This window comes from Musa acuminata, chromosome BXJ2-5, assembly GCF_036884655.1.
Source record: "Musa acuminata AAA Group cultivar baxijiao chromosome BXJ2-5, Cavendish_Baxijiao_AAA, whole genome shotgun sequence".
In the NCBI taxonomy this organism is placed as follows: domain Eukaryota; kingdom Viridiplantae; phylum Streptophyta; class Magnoliopsida; order Zingiberales; family Musaceae; genus Musa; species Musa acuminata.
The window spans coordinates 7,075,487-7,095,905 of record NC_088342.1 but is presented as its reverse complement, the minus strand read 5'-3'; the positions used below and the strand labels follow the sequence as shown (position 1 = coordinate 7,095,905).

Genomic DNA, 20,419 nt, shown 5'->3' with positions numbered 1-20,419 from the left:
TTCTGCGTGTTGTTTAAATGCTGCTTTTTCGTAGTAGTTCAAATATTTGTTTTGGAAGGACAGTGGTGGATCGTGTTGTATGGACATGGCCATCTCTCTCTGGCTTTGCGATAGATATGATCACTCTTTCTTGAAAGATAAATTCGCCCGTTGAAGATAAAATTGAAGTTGGATCGGTTTCCATGGTTTTGATTTTGATTCTGAGTTTTGGTGCAGCAGTTAATCATGTGAATGTGATTAAGCGACTCTTATGGCTAATCACTTATCTCAACACTCTCAACAATTTTTAAAATTTTATTATATTTTATATTTTTTAGTATGTTATCAAATTTACTTATAGATTGTTTTTTATAGTTAATTATTTTTTAATATTTTGATCTTTATATTTTAAAAAATTATATTTGTAAATCAAGACTCATAAACTAGTAAGGTGGATCCCCTCTCCTAATGACAGTTGAATCAATACCTGTTACGACAGAAGTCAGAAGACTCGTTATGGAGGAAATTGTTAAGGTGGAGTCACTCTCTCGCTTATGGTGGTCGAATCAAGACTCATCATGACAAAAGTTGTTATAGTAGATTGATATCGATACTCCGATTATGATGGTCAAATTAAGACATGTTACGATGAATTTGATATCGATGCTTTCGCTACGATGGACGAATCAAGACTCGCTATGGTGGATCGATACTCTGATACTCCCGCTATGATAATCGAATTAAGACCCATTATGGTGGATTGTTACTGATCCTCACACTCAAGTGGTCAAGCCAACATTTGTTATTGTGGATCTACTCCTGTGCAGAATGGGGAGAATGAAGATAGAGGAAGGAAAAAATATAAAGGTCCCTTAAGCCAACACTCGGCTAAACAATGATTGCCCTAATAAGAAAGCATAACCCGCCCCAAACAGGCCTCACACCAACCATCACCGTGCCAGCAATAACGATCACATCACCATACAAGAATGTAGGAAAAGTGATGTCCTTCAAGACATGCTCTCACCACGTAAGCACTTCAAGACATGCCCTCACCACGTAAGCAACATTAGGCAAAAACCTAGGAACCGCTTACTCCTTATGGCCTCCAACAGGAGTCCACGTTGCCTGCCTCATATTCTCGAAATGGGCTCGCAAGACCCACTCATCACCGATCTCGTAGTTGGAAAAAATAATGACTCCGCATGAATGATAAAGAGACCACACCTTACCCGACCCAAAGAAGCAAGGAAGCATCATCTCGATAGTCCCTAGATGTCGCCCCTGGGGACACACGTCGACAAGCTACCCGCATTAAATGCCTCCTCCATGCAAGGTAAGGGAGATCTTGACGACGACTCGTATGCTCTACCTAGTGCCTAGGTATAAAAGCCAAGCCCCGAGCCAAGTCAGGACAAGTGGGCAAGAGCTCTTCATTCTCTCACTTACATTGTTAACCTCCTTTCATCTCTCTAACTTAAGTATCGGAAAGATCAGTAGGCGACCCAACTGTCCAACCCGACTTCACCATACGAGGATTGGACCGCCCCCGGCACCATCCGGAGACACAGCCAAGAGGCGACCCAACTTCACCGTACAAGGGCCAAACCGCTCCCCACGAACCACCTTTCCCCAGTGGGCTCTCCACGTCGGTTCATTACGTCGACTCTCCGCGTTAGCAAAGAGGAGCCATAAAAAAACCCCTGCACCTTCGATAATAAATCAACCAAGCCGACTCACGAGTCGACAATCTCTGTTAACACCACTAAAGCAGCTTCCTTAGACGCCCAATTACAATGACAACGAAGCCACCGGGTTAGAGGAATTGCAGCGATACGTGTTCCGCTGTTTGAATAATAAAACGATGTTACCTTTTTCACTTCAACGAATAAACAAGCAATCAAATACCTCAGTCAACATCGTCAAACGCTCTGCTGTATATACGCAGATCGTATCCACTTAAATCAAGCAAAAAAAAAAATTATTGCCATTTGTTCTTCCAAACAAAGACTACTCTTCCCTCGTATCAAATAAACAAAAGAAAAGAAATAGTCGGTATTAGGATATACCTCCGCAGTGGTACAGGCGCCTCGGTACAACCACAAAGGCATCTATCTTATTCAAGGAAACAACAAACACAGCATCGTGCGTGCACAAATGAATGTTCAGTTGACAGACCAATCAGGGTTCAAAATCTTATTTATCCATTTACTGTCCTTTTTCTTTTTTTTGTGGTGATGGTGCCTAATTCTTCACGGTGGTCACATGCTTCAAAAGCATTTGACCCACATCGTTGGAAATATTGGCTGCCTGTGACTTGAGGTGCTGGATCTTTTCCTCAGTTTCTAGCTCAAGCCGCTTAACATTTGCACCAGAATCTCCACTGCTCTGTTTTGTCACAACAAGTAACAGGAAGCTAAATGCGCAATAATAGTATGTTATAGAAGGCCAAAACCCAAGGCATCGGCAGCCACTCACCTGAGCAACCTTCTTCTGAAACTCGGCTTCCATTTGTGCCCGATATGCAGCAATCTCCTTATCTGCTTCTTCTTTAGCCTGCTTCAGCCTTGCCATTTTGGCTGTGGTACAAATATGATTCTTCTATTAGCTCATTCATCCACCAGATTTCGACAATAAATGGGCTCTTTTTTCCTTGAATTTTAATGTCAAATCCATTTATATTATTTTATTCCAACTAGCTTTTTCCAATGATGAGAAAATAAACCAACACTCGAAGAATTAATAATCTAAACTGAAATGAGTTTTTTTTTTCCAATGCTACATATGTCCAGAAACTAGAAACTAAAAAAACAAAACAAAACAAAACTAGAAGCTTCAATAAATTTCATTAAACTGATGGAATCAGGGTAACAATCATCGACTAGTAGTAAAGCTTGTCTGATATATACAGAAAGAAATAAACCATATCAGGCAAATCTTTGACATAAGTATTAAAAGTATCCCTATGTCTACCAAATATCAAAGTAACCATCAAAAGTGGCTCCAAATTTGCGTACCCAAATTTCCAGAGGCTATCGCTTTCTTATGCAATGTTCATTCTCAATGATCTTTATTTTGTTGCAACCTTTTCAATGAGTTCTATGCAACAAGTTGACACGGACTTAGCTGGTTTTGCCTAAGTCGTGCGGCACCCTTGCGCGTCCGTCCGCAAAGGTCAGCCTCCCCGAAGCCTCCCATTGTCCCTTAGGACCAACAAAAGAGAGAACGGGTTAAAGAGAACGCCTCAAACGGGATCCACAAGCAAACATGTCCGAAAAACACTTCATAGACAAAGCAAATTACAAACAGACTTTACAAGCTCTGAACAGTGGCACAACAAAGGGTAAAATGGTCCATTACAGACCGAAAAGCTCTCGCACGTGTCTACATGACACAACCTTTATTTACAAGCCTAAAGAGGCCACCAACCCAACTAACATGGGACTTATAAGCCTTCGGCTGCCCCTTTACATTCTGTACAAGGCATGAACATGCCAAACGACACGGACATACATAATCATTACATCCAACACCTTGTTTAGAAGTTTGTCCGTGACATTCTCCCCCACTTATCCCTTCGACGTCCTCGTCGAAGCCTTTGTGAACACTGCAACTCTTCGCCTTTGCTGAGTCTTCAATCTTCTGCTCCAGCTGCAATGCGCCTCCTGGCTCCCAGCTGCTCTCCGCTGCTGTTTTTGAGTAGTCGAACCTTTGATCCGCCATGCTGCTTCAACTCGCCAATGACTCTGACTCTGGTGTGGGGTTGGCTGAGTTGTGTTGATCCTCGTTGATTCCTGCGGATCCACCAAAATGAAGGAAAAGACCATCCTTACTGCGCCAGTCTCTCAAAAATTCCACATGCTGCTTGAACTGGGTGGATGCTTGTTGGAGCTTTAACGAGCATCGCCTCGCAAACTTCTGATGTTTTGGGTCCTTCCTCCACAACATATGCTCATTGACTCTTCTTTCAGTTAGTTGTCACATCCAAGTAGGTTCGCATCACTTCCGCTTTCGATTGGCATTTCGTTGGGAAATGAAGCGGACAATCTACTCTCAGTAGCACTGATCACCGTTGGTGAGGATTTGACAACTGTTGTCTTCCATTCTCTTCGAAGGGTCTTTGAACTTGTGCAGAGCTCCTCTGCTGGATAGATAAGAGAACTGGGGTACTCGGTTTCGCCCATTCTCTTAAGAGTTGAGAAGGCAAAGGTTACTTGACTTCGCCCGCCTCCTCGAGGTTGTACTTCATGCATCGAGCTGGTTACTGGCCTTCGCCTGCTCTTTGCTCACACTTCTGAAGCACTTGAAGTGTTTGCACTCCTTGCGTTGAGTTAGCTACTGTGATTCACCTTCTCAATGCCATTGAACTTCTGGAATGCAGGAAGTTTTCACCCCAACTTGGAGTAATTCTCTGATAGATGAGGTCGCCTCTGGGATTATACCGTCTTCTCCATCAACCCTGCCGCCTACTACACTGAGTAGCAAAGGTACAGCACCGCGTACTGCTTGCTTCGTTCCTTGGTCGTGCACTCTTGCATGACCCGAAGTCCTTCACTTACGGCTATCTTGATGAGAAACTTGTTGACACCGGTCTTACGAAGTTTCTTGGCCTCTGCCCTTCAGCCTTGTCTCGGTACTTGGAGATTGCCTCTGCATGCTCCACCTCCTCGGCCCCTTTCACGACCAAGCGCTCTCCCTCCGTGAGAGCAAGGGATCAATGACTTTGACGGAAGTCCCGCCTCTGCGGTACCATGGCGCTGCCATGCCCATGGCCCTACTATCCGTCGCCTCGCATCTACATCCCTTTTCTTCACAATCAGTAGATATGCCTTCGTGACACTCCTCTGAGTCCACCTCCATTCTCACTGATTGCTTGATTTTGGGTAGCTAAGTCCCTCTGGACTTGTCGTCGCTTCCTCGCCCCTTTCGACCTCCTGCTTCAACACCTCTGTGTTCTCCAAGCAGTCTGTTTGGTCGATGGAAATACAGACTACAACTCCCATGTATGGCCTCTGCCATCACATTGTAGGGTTTGCACCGATTCTGTTCTCCTTAGCTTCCTTGGTAGCAACGTTCGCTTACTCGACCTTGTCCTCTGACTTGTCGGGCTCCCTTAAGCGAATATGAGCTCTGGAGCAGTCCAACTCTCCAGCTACTTCGATCATACCTCTGCATGATCAAGTCCCTCCCATGGAACTCACTGGTACTTGCATTCGAACTTTTCCCTTAGTGGAACACAGCCCCCATATGCTGATGACCAAGGTTTTCGTCCGATGCAAAGTTCGATGCACGCACGGAAGACCCGCCTCTGCGGTACCATGGCCTTCACTCCTTGAATCCATAGCCCTTCTTGCCGTCGTGTTGTTCACCGAAGCGGAGCTCCCAGTAGCTCCTGATCATACCTCCATATGATCTCATCCCTCACGGGACAGATTGTGTGTATCGCATTGCCACGAACTGTTCCACCACGATCCGCTACACCATGTCGCCTCCTGGTGACATCTCCATTGCATTCTGATCCTTGTGGAATAAACTCGAATTGTGAACCCTTCATGTGTGGCCTCTGCCAATACATCGCAGGGTCCCTTCCACCTTCGATTTTGTTCGCTCCTCTGGCAATCGACCTTCATCCACCCACTCCTGGGTCACACCTAGATGAAGCACCGCTCTAGGACAGTCCGTCGCCTAGTAGCTCCCGAAGTCCACCGACTTCACTGTAATCTGTGCACCATTGTCTGGATCCTGGGCCTCTGCCCCTACCAGCACAATCTCCGCTGCGCACTGCTTCCTTCATAGCAACTTGAATGGCAACACTGTGGCATATTCTTCAAGAGTACCCGCCTCTGCGTCCTCTTGCCCCGTGCTAAGGCCTTCTGAACCCAACTTCGCCTCCGCAAGTTGAGTCGCCTTAGTTCCTCCATCAAATGCTCTTCCGAGTTAAGGTGTATGTGCCGCGAAGCTCCCTTCGTCTTTAGCACCATACAAGATGAGTCAGCTCCGTCAGGATGAAGGACCCATGGAACATCATGATCCTACCCTTGCCTCTGCAAGAGTTCATGTCTTTGACCTCTGTCTAAGGAAAGCACTGTGCTTCTGCTCCATGTTCCAACTTCTCTGCTGGCTCCCTTCATGCGGCTTGGGTACTTCGCCAAGTTACACCCAAGTTGCTCCGCTCCTCGTTCTTGCATTGAGTCGATGGTGGCCCTCGCGCCCACCATTCCCACGGGTCAACCCTCCCTTGAGTCCGATCTCCATATCGACTCTAAGTGTGCCTTCATTTAAGTTGCTTGAGGTCGCTCCCCCACTTGATCTCGCAATGCATCCACCAATGCATTCTCTCGAGCGAGATCAAGCGACAACTCCTCGTGAGGTACTCCTCCTCAACATGTGAAGTCCGTCTCACATGATTCTCCCTCTGGAGTGCCGAGACTTATCCCTCCTGGATAACTGTCTCGTTGGAGCAACATCTCTCTTCGTTTTGGAGACCACCATCCCCTTGGACTACTCCGATCTGCTGAACAAACTGTGCATTGTTCTGCCTCTTGCAAACGCACTTGCTAGATTGCGCCTCCACGTCAATACAGCCACCACTGCACTCCTCAAGGCCTAGCAACATGCTGAACTCGTTGCACACTTCAGCCTTCTACGGACGTATCCTTTGCATGCCGAAGAGAAAGTTTTAATGCTCCATTGGCGCCGAGTCTCGGCCGCCTTGGGATGGCCACGAACATTCCATCGTCCGCATACAAGCCCATGCATAAGTACCAAATTCTTCGAGTTAGCAATTCCCCTCACCTCTGTGAGCTTTGCATAACTCTTTTGGTCGTTGAGCAACTCATTCTACCTTGGATGGTCTCATTCTTGCCAAGCGCCTCGCCTGCCTAGAGCACCATCAAGTATAGTTGTCAACGTTGAGCCGTAGCTCAAACTCAGCCATCCCAACCTTTGTGCGCTCCAAATTCTTCCAAGCTTGCCTGTTCTCGTGGTGCCTCTTGCGCGAAGGGTTGGCCATTCCTCTGAATGCCAATGTCAGATGCCCGCTCCTCTGAGCGACTCTTTTCCCTACATCTCCATGCCCGTTTTCCCTCAAACGGTCGCGCGTGTGCTGACTGCCCTCAACGCAGCCCCGCTAGGTCCCCCACGTTTGCATGTCAAGTGTTTCTATGAGTGCTTGTCCCGCTCTGATACCATATGACACGGACTTAGCTGGTTTTGCCTAAGTCGTGCGGCACCCTTGCGCGTCCGTCCGCAAAGGTCAGCCTCCCCGAAGCCTCCCATTGTCCCTTAGGACCAACAAAAGAGAGAACGGGTTAAAGAGAACGCCTCAAACGGGATCCACAAGCAAACATGTCCGAAAAACACTTCATAGACAAAGCAAATTACAAACAGACTTTACAAGCTCTGAACAGTGGCACAACAAAGGGTAAAATGGTCCATTACAGACCGAAAAGCTCTCGCACGTGTCTACATGACACAACCTTTATTTACAAGCCTAAAGAGGCCACCAACCCAACTAACATGGGACTTATAAGCCTTCGGCTGCCCCTTTACATTCTGTACAAGGCATGAACATGCCAAACGACACGGACATACATAATCATTACATCCAACACCTTGTTTAGAAGTTTGTCCGTGACAAAGTGGCACATGCTTATTTGACTTGATTAATGATTTTAACTCTACAAGAAAATTGAAATATTACAAAAAAGAAAGCCTGTCTAGCTTCATCCCTAAGAGTTATTCTTTGAATCAAACAGAGTCTTAACTCCTTTTTTTTTCCTTTCTCGTTTCACTAATCATCTAATATTTCATATCTTTATCCAAGAAACCCTCAGTGCATTTGTCATGATGAGTTATAAGATTTTATCAACACTAAACTTAATTTATGAAAAGAAAACATGCACGAAAGATTCTATGGCTGGTCTTCAGACATCGCTGAAGGTTTGGTTTTCATATTATTCAGTTTTTCTAAGACACACACTAGCAATTGCCTCAAATAGCATGACAATATACAATCTAGCAACCCAACGACTGCTAGCCACTAGTCACTAAGAAAGAAATGACAATATACATATCCTTCCATATGCATTATATTTCCCTAAATCCTCATTCTCAGGGTATCGTCATAAAAAATATTTTCCTGGTTGAATATTTGAGATTTTAGTTTCATGCATCAAGCTGCAAATTCAAGGTACACCAAAACCAACAAATATCAGATAGAAAAACTATATGAAGCTCATTTACAGAAATGCTATATATTATAGATTTGAGCTCTGCTTTTTAACAGAACTAACCATTTCTAGCCTCATTGACAATGCGTTGTGCTTCCTGCTCTGCAGCCAACAATTGCTGAATTCCACTCTGACGCCTGTTGGAATCCATCTTCTAGCTCCTATCAAGAAAACAGACTGAACACAAATGTGTCCATATTGCATGTAAATTGTTATTATAAAAAACAGATTAAGGTGACAAATTTTGATTAATATAAAGCAAGTATCAAAATTATATTCAACAGAAGTAACTAATTCCGTGGGGTTTAGCTCATGTCTCTCTAGCTAAAGAAACATAGGGAACATTAACATTGTACCAGGGATAGCTCTCTTCTATATTCTGAAAAAGCACCATACACAAAAAATCTCATTGGAGTCAAATGCATAATAAGTAAAATTGGATTGAGCAAAACATTCTGATCCAAAACAAACATCGCAAATACATTGCAAATTTTAGTTCAAATTTGAGGTTTAGTAAAATAGAAGTGATCGTCCTACCACATATGCCATAATGTAGAGATGACAGAAACAGTGTAACCAACTAGGATAAAGAGACTCCCAATGATTACTTATAAATGCCAAGTGATACAGACAAAAACGTTGTAGGGAATTGTATTAGATATGCCATTATATATGGCTAAAAGATAAAAAAAAATCATCAAACGAGTCTTGCAACTGATAATCTTATTCTACTTTGCATCAACCCATTTATATTGATAAATTGAAGAGGAATGTCCAAATCCATTGATAAATGGTTCTGATCAGATAGTGTGAGGACAGGGACAGAGTGAACTGCATTAGGAAGTGCTTTGAGGATCTTTTTTGTTTCTCATATTCAAGGTTAGAGCCACTAAAGAGCTCAGTTCATAGCTGTTACCAAAACTCAAGTTTATCAAAACTTTAGAAGATCATAATCCTTGTATCATATTCAAGGCGAGAATCATTAAAGAGCTCAGAGTACAGACGTTACCATATGTCTAAGTTTATTAAAACTTTAGACCTCAAACTGGTAGAGAAAGATTGATAGGCTGTGAATCATAATCAGATTTGAACTACTCGATAAGTTAAACACCGCACAAACCAGGGGATCACCCTGCCATGCACCTAAGTGGACAGAACAATGAGTGCCGTTCGTGGTTAACACAGCACAGCCATTCAAAGAGAGGCCAATACGATATATCTCCACCACTTATTTACATGACTATTGCTGATTTCATCGAGGAGTCATGCGATAGTAAGCAAACATAACCCAACCGGCGAAGAACCACGGCAAAGGACTCCAAAACTGATGTGAGCAAATGCGATCCCGCACAAAACAATGAGAAGCCTTTTGTAAGATTTTCAAGGCTTTTCTCCACAGAATTGGAGTCGCAAACACAGGAAATGTACGGAAAGATTACGAAGAACAATCAACACGAGCACATCCAGTCTCTCCAAGTAGAAGATTCGAGCACGAATCCTTTTCTGCGGACTTGAAGAAGAAAAGATAGCCAACCCCTTTCATCAGGAATCGGAACCCACAAAAATCAACCAGTTAAAGGAAATCCAAGATAGTTCCATGTAGATCTAGCAATCACTCCTAACGAGAAGAAGACTACAACACCCACCAAGTTACTGGTCATCAACAGTCAAAACAACGCTTGGAGATCGCAAAGCCATCACGACCGCTGTGATTACCGAAAATTCAGCAAATATAGGGAGGAAAAAGGAAAACAAAAAGTGCTCCGAAGAAGAAAAGCAAGAAGATCGAACATAGCATCGAGATCTAACCCATGTATAACTAAGAAAACAACGAGATCCCATTTGAGATCGGCAAAAAGGAAGGGAAACAGAACATGGGAGAAAGGGGGAAAGACGTACCTCCTCTGAGCGAAGACGAAGAGGAAGAACAGGCGACGGCGATGGGGATGGGGATTTGGTTGGCCCTTATTTCTTGGATTCCACCGACCCGATGTCTCAGGAGACGTGCCCTGATCCATTATAATATTCTATTATTCCATCATTATTATTATATTAATTATTACTGGTACTAATATTGTAATAGGCTGCCCAGCCCAGCCCGGCCCGGGCCATATGGGCCCACATATTTTCAGAACTAACTGATTTCTCTCTTCTACCAGTAATTGTGATTATTTTGTTATTCTTTTATTACTCTAAAAAACACTTTCTGAAAGGATGCATGTAAAATAAGTAAATATGATACTTCTTATAGAAGTATTCGATGAGAATCCTATAGAATCGAACTAATATTGAATTAATTATATTATTCATAAATTATAATTTAGAGGTTAGGGTAGGAATGCAATAAACCATATGTAAGGATTTGGTCATTCCATTGGTAACAATCCCGTTGCTAAGTGCTAATCCACACTTCCTCCTTTCATTTATTTTTAGGAGAATTAAATTTACGTCCCTAATTTTTTTTACTTATTGAAAATTGTGACCCATCCAATTTTTGATTTAAATGCTGGAGTGTAACTGTGGATGTCTTCACATCCCAAGTATTTACTGATCCACTTTGTATTAGAATTGGCATCTGTTATTTACGGAGGATTTGTTTGCCTTGTTTTCTTTTCTTTTAATTATTTTTATGTAAAATATCTTTTGAACTGGGTTACTGAACAACCAAAGCTACACACAAAGTGCAGGGCGAGAGCGGTAGATTGTTCTGATTCATGAGATAGGCATAATATTAATACCCTCCAATTTACGAGGACTAATAAATAATAAAAATTGAAAAAAATTGAAAACGATCGATCTTTTAAGGACAACATACCTAAACTTCCCTAGATACCACTTGGTTGATATCTCGAACCATGCCTCTATATTAATGATGACAGCAAGCTGCCCTCGTTAAGTGTTCTACCATTCAAAGTAAAAGGGTCTTGGCTAACGCATGATCAGATTGCTCGGTGTCCAGGTATAAAGGTCATGCACTAGGCCAAGCCAAGGAAGTAGACAATAACTTCTCTATTCTCTTATTTACATAGTTTATACTATTGTCTCCCTCCCTCTCTCCCTCTCGTTGACTTAAACATTGGAGTGGTCGAAAGCCCCCCGATACAGACCTATTATGTAGGGCTACCAACGATCATCACTAGGAGATAACCGTGCAACAAGAAAGACTCTTGTTCCTCTACCCGACCTCTCTATCTCTAAAGTCATATCATCCTCGACGAATCATCTTCCCATCAGACCTCCTACTCCGGTTTGCCACGCCAACACCCACGTCAATACAAAGAAGTCATGCGAAAAGCACATGCACCTACAACAGTAAATCAACCGAACCATCGCACGTATTTGTGACTGGTATGCAATTGACATATATTTAATTGCTGTGTGAGAACATTTGCTTTCGAAAAGTGCCAAAACACTAAACAACACGGAAGCTAAAAACATTTATCACTCTCAACACCCTTCAAATAATTATTTGACTGGTACGTATCAAATCGACTTAAGAGACATGTTAGGCTGATGTTGCACTTTTCGAGTTGAAAGAGGCGCAAGAATCCACCGAGTCTACTGTGGGAATCCATGTAAGAAGATATGGGGTCCTTTGTTTAATGGGGACACTCATTTGCCATCGGCAGCAGAAGTCACTGCCGACGTTGCTTGAATTGTTAGAACAGGCTATGAACACAGCTGGAAACAAGATGTGTGGGGGTGTTAACCTCATATCAACTCAAAAGCAAGCCAGCTCAATGGAGAAGGGAAAGGACTTCCTTGGAGTGGTGGCGGTGAGTGGGCCTTCCTCCCGATTCTGGCAATCCTGGATGTCGCCATCCACATCCATTGGTGGAGTGTTTCCATCCATGTCCAGTCGTCGGATGCCACGGAAGCAACAAGAACACCAATAGATAGAGATTAAAGACGGATGCAGTAAATTTTGGTGTTCCAGAATGAGTTGTTCCGGTTTTGGAAATCGGAATCGAATCGGTTCTCTGAAAATTTTTTTTATTATATTTATTCATCCAATTAATCATTTATTAAACTGTTTGAATGAATAGATTCATCATTTAGAGAGTGTTTGTGATACAGAACAAAAACAAAATCAAGAAAAATAACTCCAGTAGACTAACCTTAAAAGTGAAGACGACAGAAATCAACTCCTCCTAGTGGAGAATATCTTTGTAATATTTAAATATATTATTTTTTAGTAATTTCATAGACTTAGAAGGGGTTTTTATTTATACTAGTTTTAGGCTTTAAAACTAGTTAATTAGCAATGTGGGATAAAAGAAAAAAAATAATAATAAATGGATAATAAAGTAGATAAGAAGTAGTTCACGAATATTATCATCCAAATATGCAGGAAGACGAGGAGCGAGGCACCCTGCAAGAGTAGAGAACACTTCGATAGGTCCACTATGCCTGCCATGGAGAATCCAGAGGCCTGAGAGGTGACGGGTCGTAACCATGTTGTTATCTAAAAGAGTCACCTCAGCTGCTTTCCATAGAGAAAAAGACAAGCGCAAGGAAATCCATGGTAGGAGAGACTTCGTGTGACGCAGTAACATGCAACCTACAGGAGGAAAGTCTTTCGAGGGGCCAATTAGGTTATCGTGTGGATAAAGGCAGCCATATCGACGAGCTATTCTCATAATCATCAAATGGTGGCGTCGCCTGGCGAATTATTGCTGGTTTGCATCACCACATAATTTGTTTGTCGTAAAACGCTGCTGTGTGAAGCTTTACCTACTGTTAACATGGGTAGGTGGCAAAGGGAGAGACACGAGTAGGGCTTTGCTTTGAAGCTTGGAGAATTGATAGACTTCAAATGTGATTCCTTTCCTCATGAAAGCCTCCTTTTCTTCGCAATGGTACTATTGGAAATAGACCTGTCAAGACGTAGACAGAATCGCTGCAGCTATAAGATATTGGGATGAAGAACATATAAAGACACTATGCGTGACTTCACATCGCCCTTAAGGTCTTCCCTTCCTTTTATCGAGAGGCACCGTCACCTCACCGAATCCTTTGTTTTAATGTGCCTTGTTCTCAGAGCAATGCCGAAGGCTTCCGATCACGCTATGGATGCTGTCACTTTGAGTTGGGATTGTGCTTGCACAGGCTCCATGATGGACACCACCATGTATTATCTCGATGCCAAAATATAAAGACAAAGATGAACCAAATCAGATGGCATGATGCATTGCTGTTCTTTACTATCTCATCTCAAGCCTGCAAATCGATCGAGTGGGCTCAGTCATTTCTTCTTCTTCTTCTTCTTCTTCTTCTTCTTCTTCTTCTTCTTCTTTTATTGTTATCTACAGTGGGTGTATGTAGAGAGGTTAAAAGTGTACCATAAGCTTCCATGAAAGATACTCTGCAGGTGGGTGTTGCGTCATTGACATCTCTCATCTTCACTCCATGTACAATCACAGATGGATCGCGTCATCTCGTGTTTCAAAAGCAAGTGGTAGATGACAAGCATTAGAAACACATCATAGACTGTTCTAAAACGATCTATGCGCGTTCACTTCCTGAGTAGATCAATTCCTCAAAATAAGACAAACAACATTACATGGAAAAATAATGATAATGCAACAGATAATCACGTCAAGAATGCTAATAGCTTTTCCCGTAAACAGCAGCAACAACGGCGTGCAGATTGCTACGTTATCATTTCCACAATCCGAACTTGTGTACGAACTCAATAGTGTAAGGTTGTAGCAGCAAGTAGATACATCATGAATCCGTATCATATGGCAAAAGCTGTGTCAGCTGTTTGCACCTCAATGCATGGGTGACAGTGCACACTGTGCAGATGGCGGTGGACGACAGCAGAGATTTGGTTGGAGGTACGTATCATATGCATGCATGCATGCATGCATGACGTGGGGACTGACTGCCGTCCGGCGATACGGGTGAACTGTCGCACTGTTATACTGTTTGATGTGCTGCGTGGGTTAGGGGTAGGGATAGGGAGGTGTCAAACCCGTGAACTTTTGTGAAGAGAAGACTTCTGTAGCAACTCGATGGACTACTGCTGCTATTGCGTAAGTACTCAAATTGTAATATAGAATAATTTAATTTCAGGATTAAAATTATAAATTCCGTAGATAATGAATACAAATTATGATAATAAATAAAACTGTAGTGTGAAATAATCTAATGCAAAGACGACCAGCGTTGTATATGGAACTTTTCTGCCTCCAGGAAGGACGTACTGCTGTCGCTGTTTGCGTATGGTTCCAATCGCACGGACCAGCAACAGCTCTTATTGGTTGGAGTGACTGCGATACTGCACTGCACTGGACGTTTTCCTATTGGCTTTCCTGTACGACCAAGAAGATGTACCCAAAATGTACGTGCCCAAGAAAGAGGCACTGCACTGCCTGCCGCAAGAGACTCGCGACTACCACTTAAGCACCTCTTTTCCCACTTAATCAGGACACCTGCTCGTGTTCATGCTAAGAAAACCTCCCCATGGTTCGCATATAAATACTCACACATCCCTTCCTTCATTCCATGAGTTGGAAAGAGATGATAGTATGATACAATTGTAAGGCATGTATAGCAAAGACAGGAGATCGATCATGGCAGGGATAGAGTGCGATGCTAAATCCACGAACCCACGATTCAAGCTCTTCGGTTTCCTTGTTTCCGACAACGACGAACTCCTCGCCCCTACGGCGGAGGCCACTGGCGACGCGGCGGCAGGAGGCGGTGCCGCAGACGGGAGAAGGTACGAGTGCCAGTACTGCTGCCGGGAGTTCGCGAACTCGCAGGCGCTGGGCGGCCACCAGAACGCCCACAAGAAGGAGCGCCAGCAGCTGAGGCGCGCTCAGCAGCTGCACCGAGCCTCCCTCCACCGCTCGCCGCTGGCGGCGGCGAACGTTCACTACCACCGGAGGGCTGCCTCCCCGGCCTTCGCTCCGCCGCGGTCGAGCTGGGTTTGGTACTCGCTCCCGAGCCCACCGGCCTCCCATTCATCCCTCGCCGCACGTGCAATCTTACCCTCGTCGGTCCCGCCGCCGCCCCCCTACTACAGCACGTCAGCGGCGTACGGTGAGGATGGGGATGGGGACCTCCGGTGGTGCTCCGAAGCGAGCCGTCCCATCAACGGAACCCGGCTCGACGGGAGTACTGTGGCGGAGGGTGCGACGGAGGACGTGGATCTCCACCTTAGTCTTGCTCCGACTGGCTCCTGACTCCTCCGTGTTCACACGATGCACGTCACCGATACATCTTTATGATGTGTATGCACGATACTTCTTCTTTCTTGCTTTTGATTAGTATTCTCTAAGTAAATGTGTGCTCCTACGGATTGGGTGGCCTCTATCAAGCGTTACCCCTTTTTCTCCCTTTCTTCTGTAAGCCCACTTCGAATTAAAGTATACTTAAGAATGTAGAGAAGGAAGCAATGAACTCGAGGCGTCCTTCAAAGTGTGTGCTCTTCTTTTCTAGCTTGTAGAAAAAGAAGAAGAAAGGCGATGGTTAGGTAGTCTATTGCTGAAAGACGGGTCAAAATAGGAATAAAAGAGAGCGTCATCCTAAGATACGTATCACGTCGTTTAGATTGGGCTTGTCGACAACATTGTTGATTTTGAGTTCCCATTCGAGGAAATGTTAGGTGAGATAACACTGAAAGATTTGCTTGCTTGGCTTGAAATTTACACTTACTTTCTTGTCAAGAAAAGTTCATGGAAGAAATTAGTGCAGCCTTAGCTTCTTAAATCATGGCATCATCCAAAAGAAACCCCCAGGAAATGATGTCTTTTCCAGGTGAATGGATCCACCTCAATCATACTTAATTGTGTGTGTAGGGAAGAAGGGAGTGGTGGGTGGTTCTAATCCATCCGTTTCCATATGAGATGAGATGGCAACCCAAGAGACAAATCTATAAAGGTGAGATACGCTACTGCAGTCAAGTTAGCTCCAAAAGTCAATATTTGAAGCATTGGAATATTAAATTAAACATTATGATAAGATAAATTAATTGGTTTAAATATTGAGAAAATTAGTAATCCAATTACATTCCAATTGGCAAGTGTACCCTTTGCACATCGTGGCCTCCTCCGAAGCCCATGAAGGCCCAAATAACCCATCAGCTGTTTCGAGATCTTGTTCATATCATAAATAGGTCTCATACCATATTTTAATTATGCCCTCTTCTTGTTCATAAGCGGCATATCAATGTTCATAAGTTAAAAGTGTGTGTGTGTGAAAGAGGTTTGACTCCATGGTATAAAGACCACTCGGTTGCTGCTGAGTCTGAATTAGTGAGACCGGACTTGCTAGTTAGACTAGCTAGACCCAAAATATACTATCACTAACTTGATCTTAATTATTTTAAATAAATAATTAAGATCAAATTAAGTTATATTTTAATTATTTTAAAAGATAATATTATCTCTAGCCTTCGCCCCAATCGATTGTCTTATGTGTTCCATCGTTCTTATTTTCGTCTTTATCATCGGTGTTCACCATTATCGAAGTATTGCTAAAGCCCCATTATCGATCTCAATAGAGGAAAAATAGACGATCATGATAGGGCTTCCTCTCTCTTCTCTCTTGCATGACCCATCACATTGGGCACCGTCAGTGCTTTCTTTCCAAATCTCTCTGTTCTTTTGATCGAACAATGATGAGGGATGAAAGCGAGTAAGGGTATGCATGTTTAGTATAAGAAACTTAGAATTCAAGAGACTAAGGAGGGGTCGATGATGCCTTCCTTAAGGATGACACATCGGAAAGCATACGAGGGTCAAAGATGATAAATAAAGAAATCTGACTTGAAAAGATAAGATGACAATGATAAAAATAACTATAAATAGGATGAGATGACGGGATCTCCGGATGACCACGACGGGATGATGAGATAAAAATCAATAATAATTTATTTTTTAAATAAAAATTTTACAAGAATAAATAAAAAAAGAATGTTTTGCGAAAATAAAAATAAAAACTTAAGATTTTTGTTGAGGAATTTGCCCTTCAATCAATAGATTAGACTCAACTACCTAAACGGATGAGATACAATTCCACAAAGTGACCATGCAGTTCTTTGGTCAAACCGCGTCAAGTTACTGACCTCATCCGGGACGTCACTCATTCACGCGGAGGCAGTGACAGCCCTGCTATCCTTCCATCAGCTTTCCCAAGCATTGTCGTGCTCTTTCCTAAGGCTGTGCTCTTTCCTGAGGCTTTCAAGCATTTAGGGAGCTCTCAACCACGTACCGAGCCATCTGAATTCTCCTTCTCCTTCTCCTTCTCCCCCTCCTTCCCGGTGCTGCCTCTATACTCTTGTTTGCTTACTTCAACCTCGCTCTCGGATCGAGGCTTCTTAAAATTGCCAGGAAAATATGCATGCATGCATCAAAAAACGAATCGAGCCGCGGGACCTTCGCCTGGACTCGCAGAATGGTGTAGATCCGGCAGTGGCGAGACGGACGACACCCTCCTCTTCTTTCTCTTCGTAAGCAACTGTCTCTAAGCCTGCATGTCTCATGTTTTCTCTCAGTCACAGGTTTGCATGATAACATCTGCTCTCTTGAGTTCTTGCACATATATACATATATATCCAAGTTTATGGTAAATTGCTGTTTTTGACAGCGTCGTCCGAGAAGTTATGGTTGGAACAAGCATGCAGAAGTACTTGTGCTCGGCATTAGAACCACTGCTTCGGAGAGTGGTACGATCGTCATGATGAACCATGCAACCTTCCACTTTAGCTTATTATTCAATGATAAGTACGTTCTCTCATAGCGAAAATTATTTGCTGATATAGGTGCGTGAAGAGGTGGACCGCAGGCTTACTCATCACTTGGGACAATTACCGAGGTAAAAGCATGTGGTTGATCGACCTTCTTAATCGTTCACAATACATGCATGAAAACTTGATTCCTTGGTTTCCATATGAGCTTCAAAAGAAGACATGCCTGTTCCTCTTCAGGTCCCCACAGCTGCAAACTCCAAGCTTGCAACTCATCTTCACAAGCCCACTCTCGCTACCCATCTTCACCAAAGGCAAAATCAAAGATAAGGACGACAATCCACTGCAAATCCAACTTGTACGCTGCCAATCTGGCCCAAGTTCTATTATTTCAATCGAACCACCTCCCAGAGTGGAAATAGTTGTCCTCGATGGAGATTTCCCCTTTAACGATGACGACAATTGGACCCCCAAGGAGTTCAGTAGCCACGTCCTAAGAGAACGGAAGGGGAAGAGGCCATTACTCGTCGGAGAATGCAGAGTTACACTGCGTCAAGGCATGGCTTCAATACAGAAGCTCGAGTTCACAGATAACTCGAGCTGGATAAGATCTCGGAACTTCAGACTCGGTGCAAGAGTTTCTCCGGGGAGCTATGAAGGAGTAAGGATCAAAGAAGCAATAACAGAACGTTTCACGGTCTTAGATCATCGTGGAGAGTGTAAGAACAGCTTCTATGTCTCTTAATCTTGTGCAGAGAACATGCGCTTTTTGTCGATCTAATTCTGCCTTCTACATGTCATCTTACAGTGAACAAGAAACACTTTCCTCCATCCCGACACGACAAGGTTTGGAGACTAAAGAATATAGCCAAGAACGGAAAATTCGACGCCAGACTGGCTTTTGCGGGAATCACAACCGTGCAAGATTTCTTGAAGCTATCAGTCGCCAATCAGCAACGCCTGCGACAAGTAAGCCGTCCGCTGACATCCAAATCATATATATATGTATGTGTTGTGAACGTGACATGAACCTTGGCTCTGCAATTTAGATCCTGGGACAAGGGATGTCGGAACACATGTGGAATGAGACGATTACTCATGCGAGTACTTGCAACATTGGCGATGAGCTATACTTGTACCATGGGGAATTCGGTGCAGTAGTCTTCAACCCTATATGCCAAGTTTGGGGAGTTATGGTGAACGGCTTGACGTACGCTCTGGAACAGCTTACTCCGCAGCATGCAGTGAGGATAATATGCTAAGATTTAGGATAGATTTGGTAAGCCATGCCTGTCAGAATAATAATGATCTTGTCATGTTTTTTACGCAGATCGATCTGCAGATGCTGATCCAGAACGCATACCAGAACTGGAACCAGTTGGAAGAAATAGATGGTGCATCACTCATTAGAGCCACCGAAGCACAACCAAGTCGTAGAACTACTTCTTTCTTGTCAGCAAGAACTAGATTAATTATAGCTAGATTTCCATCGATATATTCGAGAAATTGAGACCAGGATTTGTTTATTTTACAGGCAGTAGTGTTATGATCCCAGACGAGCTTCATGGAATTGCAGCTTCTCCAAGCACTGTGCCGATGGAGATGGGACTGTGACGACACAGTCGAGCAGTCGACGAAGACTGCTCATTCAGCTGGTGGCACCAGAAGACGAGTTATGAAGGAGAATAAGTCTCTATATATTGCTATATTAAGTGATGCAATAAGCATGAACTTGTTTCGATGTACTTTAGTTATTCTTCAGGAAGTGGAGTTGCTTTCGATGTATTGCTCATAGTGTTCGTCTTTCATCGATGGCGATCTTCGGACGCCACGAATGAGCTTCATTAATGGATACGGCAAGCGAGCTGTTCTCTCCCATATGTATATTTGTAGATGGTATATTTATGTGATGGCCGTGTAGCTGTGATGTTTTCCATAGGCCAAAACTAAAAACTTCATTGCCGTGATTTGGACATAAGGTTCCTCAAAACGAATTTTAAGAAATATTGTAATTTCAGATTGAATGAGAATAATTGTACGATTGATTGTATGTCTTCTTCTTCTCTTCATCATATCATATGGTATCAAAGCTAAATTCTTTTTTTTTTATTGTTCTTAAAGACTGAATTGTTGCAACTCTAATCTCAACCTATAATAAGTAATTGTTTTAATTTTCAATAGTGAAAATTATGATTTTTTGGTTTGTGAAAACATATTAAGGAAAAAAATATTGATATCAATGTGTTGGCATTTTAAGATATATTAAGAGCAATTTAGAAAATAAACTAAGTATTAATTAAGATTTTAAAGTAATAAAATTTAAAAATAAAAGAACTATTATAATTTTAGATTGAATGAGAATAATTATATAATAATGTACTTTTTTTCCCTCCTTTTTTTCTAAAAAAATTAAATCCTTCATAAATACTACAAGCGAGCTTCCTAAGAGAGCAGGCAAAATACTATTGGGCTAACAGCCCATATTCAATTCAAGATTGGTTTTATTAGCCCA

General features: G+C 43.0%; 3 protein-coding genes across 4 annotated transcripts; 2 read left to right on the top strand and 1 right to left on the bottom strand.

Annotated features, from left to right (window-relative positions):
• Window positions 1–1,898: 1,898 nt before the first annotated feature.
• LOC103984674 (V-type proton ATPase subunit G) lies at window positions 1,899–10,221 on the bottom strand. Its single transcript, XM_009402223.3, has 4 exons — window positions 10,110–10,221; window positions 8,274–8,387; window positions 2,458–2,558; window positions 1,899–2,367 (listed from the first exon to the last, which is right to left on the bottom strand). The coding sequence occupies exons 2-4, from the start codon at window positions 8,359–8,361 to the stop codon at window positions 2,224–2,226; spliced, it is 333 nt and encodes a 110-aa protein (XP_009400498.1). The 5' UTR covers window positions 8,362–8,387; window positions 10,110–10,221; the 3' UTR covers window positions 1,899–2,223.
• A 4,567-nt stretch (window positions 10,222–14,788) lies between these two features.
• On the top strand, window positions 14,789–15,403 carry LOC103984675 (zinc finger protein GIS3-like). The gene has a single exon (XM_009402224.3). The coding sequence runs from the start codon at window positions 14,789–14,791 to the stop codon at window positions 15,401–15,403; it is 615 nt and encodes a 204-aa protein (XP_009400499.2).
• A 2,010-nt stretch (window positions 15,404–17,413) lies between these two features.
• On the top strand, window positions 17,414–19,699 carry LOC103984812 (calmodulin-binding protein 60 B). Of its 2 annotated transcripts, none has more exons than XM_065108406.1 (8): window positions 17,414–17,670; window positions 17,808–17,886; window positions 17,983–18,035; window positions 18,148–18,626; window positions 18,716–18,876; window positions 18,957–19,151; window positions 19,238–19,337; window positions 19,442–19,699. In XM_065108406.1, exons 1-8 carry the CDS (start codon window positions 17,558–17,560, stop codon window positions 19,519–19,521), a joined length of 1,260 nt encoding a protein of 419 aa, XP_064964478.1. In that variant the 5' UTR covers window positions 17,414–17,557; the 3' UTR covers window positions 19,522–19,699. The 2 variants fall into 2 exon arrangements, with proteins under 2 accessions (XP_064964478.1, XP_018681623.2); XM_018826078.2 differs by having other exon boundaries at window positions 17,582–17,721.
• The last annotated feature ends 720 nt before the right edge of the window (window positions 19,700–20,419 follow it).

Coding starts and splice junctions, on each gene's coding strand:
- LOC103984675 (XM_009402224.3), top strand. CDS start 14,789: ATGGCAGGGATAGAGTGCGATGCTAAATCCACGAACCCACGATTCAAG.
- LOC103984812 (XM_065108406.1), top strand. CDS start 17,558: ATGCATGCATGCATCAAAAAACGAATCGAGCCGCGGGACCTTCGCCTG. Junction 17,671..17,807: donor CCCTCCTCTTCTTTCTCTTC/GTAAGCAACTGT, acceptor TGTTTTTGACAG/CGTCGTCCGAGAAGTTATGG. Junction 19,338..19,441: donor AGCCACCGAAGCACAACCAA/GTCGTAGAACTA, acceptor TTTATTTTACAG/GCAGTAGTGTTATGATCCCA.
- LOC103984674 (XM_009402223.3), bottom strand. CDS start 8,361: ATGGATTCCAACAGGCGTCAGAGTGGAATTCAGCAATTGTTGGCTGCA. Junction 2,559..8,273: donor TGTCAATGAGGCTAGAAATG/GTTAGTTCTGTT, acceptor TTTGTACCACAG/CCAAAATGGCAAGGCTGAAG. Junction 2,368..2,457: donor TTCAGAAGAAGGTTGCTCAG/GTGAGTGGCTGC, acceptor GTGACAAAACAG/AGCAGTGGAGATTCTGGTGC.